The following is a 13,646-nucleotide window of genomic DNA, read 5'->3' as shown; positions in this document are numbered from 1 at the left end:
TTCTAATTTACGAAAATATGTGTCAACCTAACTTTTTAGTCTCTATTCATTTTCGCTAATAACAGAAGTTTGAGCAAACGTTCAAATTAAATTGTTCCATTTATTCTATATTTATCTTTAACAACTAAGTGGGTCTTCAAATGAAATTCATTCCGTAATTGCTGGGTCATTTCTTTGGTCTTTAAATACTACTTACTGTGTCTTCAAGACCCAATATATATAAAGAGATACTTCACAATGAAAAGACTCGGCACAAGATGGAAGTCTATAAATTAGATAACTAAAGACGACTTCATATGTCTTTCTAACGGTGACGTTACATTTGTATATACACTGATGAGCTAATAGGCGAAACTAGTTTGTATTTTTTTGTATTTTTAAATACTGTTAGAAAGGCGTTTGAAGTCGTTTTATCTATTTAATTTATATATATGGTAAGTGCGGGCACCCGAGATCAGCCAATTAGCTTCTGAAAGTCAGCTGGATGACATTCTCAGTAGAAAGAGATCTACCTTCATTATGATGTAAAGAACCAACAGCTGTGATTCAAATCTCCCTTCTCGAGGGCCTCTTTAAATTTATCTATCAAACAGTTATGATGTGACAGCAACAACTGAACCTAAAGTACTATCGTAGAAGGAACAGATATATTCTCTGCAAGCAACGGACACTTTCTCAAGTGAAACAGAAGTGGAAGACGATGGTCTTCAGGCGTGCTGTATTTAATAGCAATTGACGTGGAGAACATTCGGGTTTTACATAGTTATCCTGAACACTCTCGCTCTCTACATAGCTATAAGAAATGTCCTTTTAGTCATCTGATCCATAATACACTGACCACAGAAAATGTTGTTTTGTTTGTGTTATACTATTGATCAAATAGCAATAAAGATAATAAACTGATATCACGTTGTTTACCAACCGACCGAACTAGCGGCCACTAGATCGTAACATATTTGCAAAGACGCATACAACCTCTTTTGGACATATAATAAAGGAAAGTATAAATGAGTTTTAACCACTCTTTATATGGACATTACATTGCATTGGCATTTTGCAGACTAGTCATCATTTTATCATTTATCATCCACACTCATAACTTACTTATAGCTTCCAAACTCACTTCCTGTCCGCGTATCGAAAATGGCTGGTTTCGTAAGACGAATTCAACGGCTGTAAAGAGAAAACAAAACATTGCCATGCTTTCTCTCATCTGATTTACTGTTGTCTCTTGATAGTGAAAAATCTATTTTGGAGGAAAAAATCATAAGTAATAAAAAAGTAGAAGAAATAGAGGTATCCGATATTGAAAAGGCTGACTATCATAACTTTTATCTCGGGCCTAACTATTGACGTCGTTTTAAATATCACAGAAAAATTATATCACTCAAGAAACAATTGACAGCAACAGTAAACATTCTTCATACCTGTAAGAAGTAAACTAATGATCGTTCTTGATATATTCTACATTCAATTGAAATTGCTAAAGCGGTAACCTGTTCTTAATTCGATTGGTTTGATAAAACAAAAGACGGCACAGCAGGAAAGAAAAGAAAACATATATAGTCTATTTTCATGATGTATACAAATTTAAATTGAATATACTTTGTTATTTTTCTCTCTGTTGACCATTATCAAATATAAAATGTATTTCCAAATATTCTCCGAATATTCAATTTCTGTTTTAGGTATATTTGGAGGGACGACAATATTGTTTTCAGTCATTCAACAGACTTCATAGGATATAGAAACAAATAGTTTTTACAAAAGAAACTCTGAACCTTCAGCTTCCTCAAATTCAATAACGGCACAGTGTTTGTCACTATACATCGTCACACTCTTTACTGTACCGCCACCTTGTCTTTCATTTTCGAAAAACATAATGAGAACATCGTCTGTTGCACTGTCTGGTAGGCCTGAAACTTTAATCTTCGTTGATCGTGTAGCATTTGTTTCAACTGAAAAGAAGAAAAAAATTGCTGAGCTTTTTGTCACCGCATACTCGCTACCAAGGAATTTGTGTTTGTAAATTTATCTAGATTATGTAAGAGAAAAAATACTATCATCCCTAAACGCGTAAATATCTTGTCAATGGGAAACTGTTTTGAAAGAATTGTTTAATCGAAACTTAGAAACGTCTGCCAATTCACACTGAATAGTTAGATTCCTTACGATGAACTTATTAATAAATTATAATTATGTTGCGTTGTGTGCATTCTAGATTCAATACAATTACAGTTGTAGAGTAAACACTACGTCTATGTGTGAACGTGCATCATTGTTTTTGTAGTAGAACGCTGATCTCCACTTCCATATATTACTTTGATACAGGTACTAAAACATTTTGGCAGACACGAGAAATTTAACATGAATGGCATACTCTTAAATTATCAGATTTTGCTCAAATGCATTTCACGTGCGTTTTACTCTCAAATAAACTTTACCATATACTTCAATGTTTACTTCAGTTTTGAGTATTTTGAAAGGTTGTTGTTTCATCACTCTATCAACAGCTGTGAAGAGAAAATGCACCGGTTGCGTTTTCATACATTGATTCATTTACATATTATTTAGTTATTTTGATCAAATGCTTTTATCGCACTAAAGTTTTTCTTTATTAGTCAAAGATGCATTTTCTTCTCAACTCAGACACTCTTTACTTCACATAAAAGAATACAATATGTAAAATATTTCCATTAGAAGGATAGCATGAAATCAAGCTGAATAGTATCAGACTCGGACTGACAAAGTCTGTTCATGAGATTAATGAAATGTGCAACATTATTTTGCAACTACAATCCGTTCATCCGTTCACTTGAACAAATCACACAAACGCAAAAGCACGCACTCATGCACGCACCAAAAAATCATAAAATAGAGACACGTGGATGCAGCTCGGTAGTAAAGTTTCCGGAGCTGTGATACTGTAGTTTGAAAGTAACACTGCCAAGTAGACCGTTTAAAATCTTTCATTTTCTACAACGCAACAAACTATTTAGGACAACATTACCTGCTGCTTTCTCAAATTCGACAATAGCTGAATTTCTATCATTATCAACTGTTACTTGCTTCACTTTGCCACCTCCCTGTCTTTTTGTGTTTTCAAAGAACAAAGTAATGATTTCGGCGTCTGCTGTTTTTGGTATACCTGTTACCTTAATCTTCGTCGACTGAGTGTTTCCTAAAAGAAATTTGCTTTTAGAATTAAAGGAACAATCGTTTTACAGTGTATATTATGTATCTTTAGGTTCTTTATCTTTATACAAATATTGAATAACTTACGTACATTAGCATACATCAGTATTATATCATCATTACAAATTACGATATTTTATGAGCAGTCGTGTGACCAATGAAAATGCTACCTTTTCTTTCATATACTTAAGATACAGCGTTTGTTCACTACTTACATTGCTTGTCATTACACTATGTGGGCCAGTGGAACACTGTAGATGACATAAATTTATTTCTTGGTTTGATCCTAAGCTTATTTCATATCTTAAGTAAAATTCATAATGTGTTCTGGTTCAGTCACTATGTTCTGGTGTGAATGTCGTTCTGTTTTATGGTTTGGTTGTTATGTCCACTGAAGTCTATAAAAGTCATTATGTTTGACAATTACGTTTTGTGGAAATATGAATTATTTCGGTTTTTACATGTTTCATGTCAAAATAGCGTAAACCCATGTATGTTTCTGCTGCTGAATCCTTCTGGGTAAATTGTCTCCCCTAGCCTGCAGGACTCGGAAACCAACTAATCCCTTGGAATTAGAAAGAAGTTATAATACAAAAAAATATGCGTTATCTCTTAATGGTTGTAAATGAAAAAGCAGGAAATTATGGTAGTCGAAAATTGAGTTGCAGCATCTGTTAAGAATACCTAGGCTGAAAATTTATGATATATGATATGTTATTGATTCAAAGAGACACCGTCTGACAGAAAGTTTAACAAAAAGACCGGTTCACTATAGTAGGTCCAGCCTGTAGGAGTTTAAGCTGAAGATCAATAGTTTTGTGTCTTTAGTATATTGAAGGATGTTCCTAATATTATAGAGCTTACAATTTGAAATACATAACACTCTTTAATACACAAATCATTTAGGCAAACCGGTCAGAAAAAGCTTTTATATATCAAATATATATAACATCATCTCTACGTTTCAAAAAAGGACATTTAACATAGTTTGTCAGTTAGTCTAAGACAAAGTCACCTTAGCGATTTGACCCATTTCATTATTCAAGACTTGAAAAGCGGAGGCATTTTAAAAATAAAAAAGTTTGGCTGTTATGCTCTCTATTTAAAGCTACATTATTCTCTATCATCATTATTATTTGGTCGTTATATTTGTCCTGTACAAGCCTCTTTACTCTATGTTCATTTGCAGTTATGTCAAATAAAAACTGCATTTTACCCTGTAGTTTGGTAGATATGTCTTGCAAAAAATGCATTGTACACTCATCTGCAAACCTAATTTGGTTTTTATGTCCTATAAAACTGGATTTCGGTATGTGATTTCACTGCAATGTCCTCATAAAACTGCATTGTGCTGTGTAATATGGAAGCTGTGTCAGGTGCAAATTCATTCTACTCTGTGATTCCGTACCTTTGACTTGTGCAATATAATCTGGATAATAGATTCCTCGGAAGCACCGAGAACAATGCAAACAGTAAAATATGCAGACTTAGTTTGATTGAGTCTGTTCATAAGCAGTAATGGCAAATGCAACACTGCCCACGCCCCCCTAGCACCGGCTTAAGCAGTATTCAATTTTCAAATCTAAATGAGTTGAAATCAAGCCTCATTCTGTTGTTTGATTTGAAAGTTATATTCTATAGAAACTGCTTTATGCTCTTTGATATGGAGGGTATGTCATTTGCAAATCTCATTGTTCTCCGCCTTTTATGTTTAGCAAGACCAATTATGCTAATGATGTGTGGTTTGGTCATAATGTATCATAAAAACCGTGTTGAAATATTTATTGTATTAGTTTTATTTCATTTCTGTAGGATAGGATCATATCGACAGACTATGCAGTACAAACTGGTTATTTACGTGCCAAAATTATAGCGCATTTCAAGATGTAAATATATGAACAGCATCATCCAAAAGGTCCACAGCAGCACAATGAACTGCGCATAAGGTTGTATACTGGTACAGTACAGAGATGAATATTGTTTGCAAGATATATAAGCCCAACCACAGAGCAGAATGAGCATTGCACAAGACAGAAGGAAGTACAAATTAGATTAAGGTTTGCAAAGAACACAACGAAAAATCAACAGAGCGAATAAATCTTGTACACATTTTATATAAACAAACTCAACGATATAAACGTCATTTGGCGAAAAAGTCCACAGCAGCAAAACGAACTGGTTGTAAATCAAAGTGTTCCGACAGAACATTATGAACTTTTTGCAAGACATAAAAACCAAATACCACAGAGCCAAATAATGTTTGCGCGAAAAGTAGCGACTATACTGCAAAGTATAATGAATTTTTAACGAGAGAATAACAGTATCAGTTTATAACGGACATCAAACGAGTATGCTTTATTCACTCCATATAAGCGTGTGACAAAGTTTGTTAAACACTTAATTAACTATGCTATCTTGATGGCATTCATAATATGAATTACCCGTATAATGCTTTATTGATTAAATCTGTTTAATCTGAAAGCTCCTTTTTATGAGTTAATAAATTTCAACTAATAATTTAGATACTATCTGCTTTTTCATTTACAACCATTAAGAGATAACGCATATTTTTTTGTATTATAACTTCTTCCTAATTCCAAGGGATTAGTTGGTTTCCGAGTCCTGCAGGCTAGGGGAGACAATTTACCCAGAAGGATTCAGCAGCAGAAACATACATGGGTTTACGCTATTTTGACATGAAACATGTAAAAACCGAAATAATTCATATTTCATTGTATGTGAAATGGCGTCAGAATTTTAATTTTGCCCTTCATTACGATACAATAACATCTGCAACAAGGAAACAAGGGTTGCACAACACATGGGAATGCTAATTACTTGTCGAAAGAAAACTGCCATAAATGTTGTTCACTAAAATGGAGTGGGCTTTAGAAACTTCATACCTAATGAACAGTTAGGGTTTTCCAAAGTTCAAACATATATGTTTTGAAAGTAAAGTAAATTATTTGTTAAACTTTTTTACAATTACATCGTGTATATTCTTTATCATACATATTCTTAACACGCATAACTTTTAGATAATTATGTGGTTCTCTTACCTGACTCCGTAGGTCCTGGATTTGGTTCAATGCCTGACATCATAAGAAGAAGTCCAATAAATAAAAGACTGCCAACAGCTTTGAGGCCATAACTAAAGTTGACCACAAGTACAAATGTAACCACGTCAATGCCAAATTAATGCCTGAAAGTTCCGATTTTTGTACGGTACGTTTGTATGTCTACACCCATTCTGTCTGCATTGGAAGCATAGCAATCGCCTTAATTTTACTGCAGTAAACGCATTGCCTATATAGGGATTAAATAGAATCATAATAATAAAATTACAGGATTTACGAGATTCAAAATATAATTTAAGTATGTTTTAAAATCTAAGCTTCTATAAATGTTTCAGTTTTGCAATAAGATGGCCCAGATATAATGTAGAGCGCATATAGTCTTAAATTAATCTTGCGTGTTAATGGAAGTTCTTAAACATTAGTCTATGGATGTTTTCATACATTGTTCCCTGCACACTAAGGGAAATTATTGATACTGTTTTATGCGAATACGATAACAAAACTAATTAACAATCCTGTCTTACTTAGTATAACACAGACATTTGACATTCAGGAAAGAAGGTAGAACTCGAGGCATTCCCTACGTGATCCAGCGGTGTATACTAGTATCTATCTTAATGTTTGAGGTAATACTTTATTCTCTATATCATCTAATGGTGTATATTTTCTTGATGCTTGAGGTAATACAGTATTCCTTATGTCATTTAATTGTGTATATTCTCTTTATGATCGAGGTAATACTGTATTCCCTATGTCATTTAATGGTGTATATTTTCTTGATACTCGAGGTAATACGGTATTCGTTATGTCATCTAATTGTGTATATTCACTTTATGATCGAGGTAATACTGTATTCCCTATGTCACCTAATTGTGTATATTCTCTTTATGCTCGAAGTAATACTGTATTCCCTATGTCATCTAATTGTGTATATTCACTTTATGCTCGAGGTAATACTGTATTCCCTATATCACCTATTTGTGTATATTCACTTTATGCTCGAAGTAATACTGTATTCCCTATGACATCTAGTTGTGTATATTCACTTTATGCTCGAAGTAATACTGTATTCCCTATGACATCTAGTTGTGTATATTCACTTTATGCTCGAAGTAATACTGTATTCCCTATAACATCTAGTTGTGTATATTCACTTTATGCTCGAAGTAATACTGTATTCCCTATATCACCTAGTTGTATATATTCACTTTATGCTCGAAGTAATACTGTATTCCCTATGACATCTAGTTGTGTATATTCACTTTATGCTCGAAGTAATACTGTATTCCCTATATCACCTATTTGTGTATATTCACTTTATGCTCGAGGTAATACTGTATTCCTTATGTCACCTAATGGTGTACAGTCAACCTTTTGCTAGCGACCACCTATGAATAGCGACCACTGTCGACAACGACCGGTCTCTGGTCCCCCCATAGAAAAATGTTCATAAAAGGCCGTGAATAGCGACCACCTGGCGACCGCGACCAGCGACCGGCCAAATTGATTCCCAAGGGTCATATTTGCCCCCCAATAACGACCAAGCTGGACAGTTCCGGCTTGAAAATATTTGAAATCCGCCGAATTTTTACGACTTTAGCCTTATAACAAACATAATAATTACTGCTTGATTGAAAATTTGCAAGATTGCAACGGCTGAATTAATATATAGAACATAAAGAATGCAAGAAGCTGTAAAAATACTTTTTATCACCATGATAATAGCTAACTGAGAAGTGACCCTTCCTCCAGAATAAAGACCACCTGTGAACAAAGACCACTTTTGCTTGTTCCGAAGAGTGGACTTTGTTCACAGGTTTGTCTGTATATTCACTTTATGCTCGAGGTAATACTGTATCCAATATTTTATCAACTCTAATGCCAGAGTCTTTTTTAATTGCTACTTCGTCTAGCGATGATTGTTTACGTCTTATGCTTCACTTACGCTAAATTCGGCAATCGTAATCATTTCTTTCGGATATATCGTTATGTAAATTTGCTCCTTATTCAGGTTTAAATAGAAATCACTTAATAGCTGAAAGCTCTTTTTTGAACTGCTGTATGTATTACATTCAACGAAAATCTTATGTAAATGAAGTATCTTTATTGTACAGTCGCAAAAGTAGTTAAAATATGTTTATTTGCATAATCATAATGCTTTTTTGGCTAGCGCACATACTGTAGACAGAAAATTTGAAAATCTTTGAGAGAAAATTTTTACTTCCTCATTGTAATTGTGATCATTTGATATTCCTTTTGTAAACAATTTCATATAGAACTTTTGAATCATAACTCTCCTACTTCAACATAAATTGAAATTTGCTTTTTAGCCAAATATGAATACTTCTAAAGGTTTTCCTTCGTTCTTTATTTGAAGTTTGCTCAATAATGAGATTTTGAAGATAGAAAATAGGTGTATTCTATTGAAATATCCATATACAAAATATACATGTTTTAGTTTTACATACGGGTAACGAATAGGGTTGCTCTTGCACAATCATAATTTAACATATTACTGCACTTCATAAATAATCCGAACAATTACCAAACAATATGACATACAGGTACAAAGGTTGCTGAAAGATGCAGCAAAAGGTAACTCCGCGCCAAACATGTATGTATGTATGTGTATGAAGCACTAATAGAACAGAAGGTGATAATACTGGTGTCTTTGTTGTAGACTCTAGGCAAACATGTGCAGGATTTTAAGGTTTAAAATTTATTTAGTGACTTACTTATTGACTGACCATGTCTCATATGCGAAATCGACATTAGTTTGTTTCAGCATATGGAAAATAATGTATTGTGTACAGAAAGTTGTTCATAAATTCTATCTTGTGACGCAGTTGCTCATCCGAAATGACTGAATTTCAAACTTACCTCAGATGTTATCAGCACCGTTATTCTGATCAAGTTGAATCAATGTCTGATCTGGAATGTAAGCTCTATATGATGCGTTCATGCTAAATGATGAGGAAGGACAAGATGTACAACAAATGAAATACAACAGACATCTATAGATGCTAAAAAGCTCACTCTTGTACGTTGTGCCTTGGAGAGCTTAAACAATTTAAGTAAGCTATGTCTTGCACACGTACCTCTTTCAGAAAAACTATTCCGCAACTATACTAAGATGATTCTCACCCTTGCGGCTTTACCTCTTTAAGACGATACTACTGTTTTCGTTATTCAGACCAAAAGTACTGGTAGATTGGTTTGAATCTGTATGAAAGTTTTTTGTTGTTTTTTTTTTTTTTCGTTTGAGCTACTAGCAAAATTTGAATCAATATCTAAACTGAAGAAATTCAGTATGGACGTAGTAATTCTTTAAATAAAATAATTGATGAGTTATCATAACCTTTGAAACTTTTTATTTCAATAAAATAAACACAAACCGTCATACAACTATACAAATTGACACGGTTACCATTTCAATTTTAAAATGTTTAACAATAAAAGCAATAACATGATAAGAAGATTAAGTGCTTATTATACCTGAGATGACAATAAGTAACTCTAAAAACGAATTTTAAAGACAAACTATGTAAATAACGAAGGACGTAAATACTTTTTTCAAAAGTCTGTGCAAATATAGTGAACACTTTTTTGTAATTTAATGTAATGTACACGTAAAATCTGGGAAGAAGAAAGGATTGCGCCAGGTAAAACAGAACGGACTGGGCAATTCACACCTTCAAGCATGCAGAGTTTTCGCCATTTTTATCATTTAACAATTTTATATGAAAAGCCCTCTTATGAAATTGTGTCGGAAGATGATATCTGTTGGTCTTTAGCGAAGGCTAATTTACAAAATGCACAAGGGCATCTATCTTGCACGTTTAACAAATGTGAGTAAGGTTACCCTATTTACAAATCGTTGCGCTAATTGTAAATTTGTTATTTGCGCTGTAGGATTTATAAATCGCACAGATTAGTTATTTGCGCTCAACATTTGCGTAGCTAATACCAGTATTATTACGCAAACGGTAATTATTGTAACACACTGAAAACAATATTTGGTTATGCTTAAAATTAAAATAATATTGGTAAGCCATCAGTATGGGCTTGAAAAATGCACATTCAAATGTTTTAAAGTTTATGAAAAAAAAATAAGCTAACTAAAACTATTTCTTCTAGACGTATTCATCAACTGAATAAAGGAAAGGAATTTTCGATTGATGTGATGTCCGACAAAAGTTGCTTTTATTTTCTGCTTTTGTTTTCTGTCCTGCTTCCTTTCTTCTTATGAAACTTATTTTTCTCGTTTGTGTTTTTAATCTGATGCCATATTTATGGGTAAAGTAGAACATTGACAATAAAAGTTTGAAATATTGCAAATCGAAAAGACAAAATCGTTATTTACAACAAATGCTCCGCGCCGAATGAGAAAAAAAATTAAATGGAATTTAATAACATATGTTTTATGTAGCTGAAAATTTCAACATGGACACACTTCAGACCTTCTTAATCCTTAACATGCTGGACACAATTTATTCTGCCTTTGCCACCAGTGCAGATCTATATGATTTTGATCTGCACTGTTCACCATTCAGTCAGTAACGTTTTTGGTAAGCATCCATTTTAACATTTAATGGTACTGTCTGAATTGAAAGATGGACACGTTCATTTTAAAAATTTGGCATGGTAAGGGTTAATTCGGATGCTTACTATTCTGTACATAATTCAAAGTATTACATCCTGTTTGACTGACATTAGAAAATGTACACGACAAACGAAGAATTATTCTCTCCATTAATTACACTACACCTTTAACAAGTGAAAATATGCATTTGATCAGTTTTTTTACTTAGTGCCACCAACGTACAAACAACCGTTTTACCAAAACAACTATTGTTAGAAATGGAAGATTTGCGTATCTTCTACTTCTATAACTCAAACTGTTTTCAGCAGTTTCGTTAAGAAAGAAATAACCGTATGAATTTTATTACACACGTTTTTTATTTTATCATGAGTTTCAATTCAAGTTTATAAATTAACTTACCTTTTCTTAAGAGGCGATTATTGAACATCAAACATCCGAGATAAAACAAATTATCTTTAAGTTTTCAAATATGACCATGTCCTAAATACTCTAATTAAAAGATCAAACCAAATGCACATTCATGAAAAATATATTATTTCCTTTTGAATGTGAAATTAGGATTTTCTTCAAATTAAATTGGGTGTAGTGTGCTATATTTGGTATCATTATTCTTAAAGCAAGAAAAGAGAATCAATTCCATCATTGCGTAATACTTTGTATTTTAGCAACTATTATAAACTTACTTTAATGTTATTTGTTGAATAAATCCAATGTCACCTGTCCTGTTCCCATCCGTTTCGAATGTGGCTATTGGATTACAGCCGTGTTTGCAAGTATAGTTCGTTAGCAACGCACACGTGACTTTCAAGGACAGGGAAGTATCACCCGCAGTTACGAGTGAATCAGTTTTGGGCGGAGAAACAGTTTCGGAATAGCAATGAAATAAGTATTTTCGATTTAGCAATATTTGGTTCATAATATGTCAAAGAACTTTTTTTCTATTGACAAAAGTACAAACGAGGTACTTGTCATGTGTTTTCTTTTAACACGGACATGTATTTACTAAGACATGGCGAGTTAAAAGTGAGTTTGTTGAATGCGAAAACGAACAAATAACACATTTAATAGAGTAGGTTTAACTCACGCTCTCATTTAGTTCAATTTTATAAACGGCACCCATAAAAATAAGGTATACCATAAATATTGCCCATATCACAACCTTCAAAATACTATTTAAGGAAACACGACATGTTCGAAAAAGTGAAGCGCACTTGCACAGTTAGAAAAATGTTTGTGTGGAGTTGAAAAGCAGTTTGTTTTTTTTACTTTGTTTGTTTGTTTTTGTTTTGTTTTTTGCATCTTCTTAAAAAAGTTGTCCAAGTAGTGACATTATGCTCATAATTTGTAAAAAGCATCTTTAATCTGGCAACAGAAATTTGTATTAGCTTTGTTTATTGCACAGATATAGGTTAAATCTGCTTAACTAAACACCGACCCTGTGTATCTTCAGGAAATCTGTGATACCCATGTGTTGGATGTGTGAAAATACAAACAACTTTAGCATAACTGTCGTACAGCAAAAAAGGGTATTGAACAAAGATGAATCGGTTAGACTCACATACACTATCTATATACGAACATAAGAATTTCAGAAGTAGCAGAAGAGTATCTATCACTAAATGTAAATATAAATCAGGTATTAGAAAATACTTAACCAGCCAAACTCGAGCCTTCTGACAAACCTGAAGGAAGTTTCACACACGTTTGTTAAAGTATTCCCGCAGTCATAGAAACATAAACAGAACATGCTCAATTAGATTTACATGTATAATTATAATGTTGCAAGTAGCTTATTCCCAATGGAAACGTGCTCTTTGTTGTTCCTTGGTGCTGTACGTATAATGGATTTAAAGATAAAATTCGTCACTGATGAGATATATGCACAAGAACGTGAACGTATAGGTAGTCGGATGAAGCATGTACCATGTTGAAATCTGCTAAGTCTCACACAAACAAACAGACGGTTTGTGCTAAATTGCTATTCCATCTCAAATTTCTGTTTGCCTGTCTAATTTCATTTCTGATGTCATGAAATAAACCACTTATTGAATGGTTTGCCTTCGGACCTCGGGAAAAAGTTTCGATTATTATCTGGCAAGCTCGAATGGTCCAGTAAGTGTACATGAGAGAGTATAGAAGGCTGACACCCCTCCAACTCATCACATCCCTACAACCATTGATCTTGCATTGGCCTTAAATTTATACATCAGATGTTCGCAAAGTTTATATCGATAGTGTTTGTAAATGCTGAAGTGACGGAACCAGAAACAGTCAATTCAACATTGCCAATTTGCTTGCTTTTAAATTTTCAAATTTAGTAGATGACATTATGTCAAAATTTATGCTGAAACTATGTCAACTATACGTTAAAATGGACCGTTTGAGGTATTAGAGGTTTATTTGCAAAATAAATTCCGATGATCATACCTCTGGACCGCCTCCTCAACAGACAAATACTGGATCCGATCTCTCCTTGGTATAAAGTTGACCAGCAGGCCATTGCAGCTTAATGAAACGAATTGCAAAATTGTACCATTTACGAAACTTGCAGGTAACTGGTGAGTTTCAATTTTAGTTAAATAATCTAATTGTATGAATAAATTTGCTATACAAATAATGCTTATAACAAACACATTTTGCTCGTCCCGAGGAGATCGCTATAGCGGGGTTAACTGTATATTGTAAATTTAAAATGCAAAATATAATAACATAACAAACAGTTTCTTAAAAGATGAAAAACTGTGATAAAATGTCATCCGTGTCAAAGTCTC

General features: G+C 33.3%; 1 protein-coding gene across 1 annotated transcript; it reads right to left on the bottom strand.

Moving 5' to 3' along the window:
* Window positions 1-1,753: 1,753 nt before the first annotated feature.
* LOC128551911 (N-myc-interactor-like) lies at window positions 1,754-6,426 on the bottom strand. The gene is made up of 4 exons (XM_053532867.1): window positions 6,255-6,426; window positions 3,011-3,181; window positions 2,445-2,513; window positions 1,754-1,958 (listed from the first exon to the last, which is right to left on the bottom strand). The coding sequence occupies exons 1-4, from the start codon at window positions 6,295-6,297 to the stop codon at window positions 1,762-1,764; spliced, it is 480 nt and encodes a 159-aa protein (XP_053388842.1). The 5' UTR covers window positions 6,298-6,426; the 3' UTR covers window positions 1,754-1,761.
* Between the last annotated feature and the right edge of the window lie 7,220 nt (window positions 6,427-13,646).

The sequence above is a fragment of the Mercenaria mercenaria genome, unplaced genomic scaffold (assembly GCF_021730395.1).
Source record: "Mercenaria mercenaria strain notata unplaced genomic scaffold, MADL_Memer_1 contig_1828, whole genome shotgun sequence".
NCBI classification, from domain to species: domain Eukaryota; kingdom Metazoa; phylum Mollusca; class Bivalvia; order Venerida; family Veneridae; genus Mercenaria; species Mercenaria mercenaria.
The sequence above is the reverse complement of the archived record's forward strand: the minus strand, read 5'-3'. Positions and strand labels throughout refer to the sequence as shown.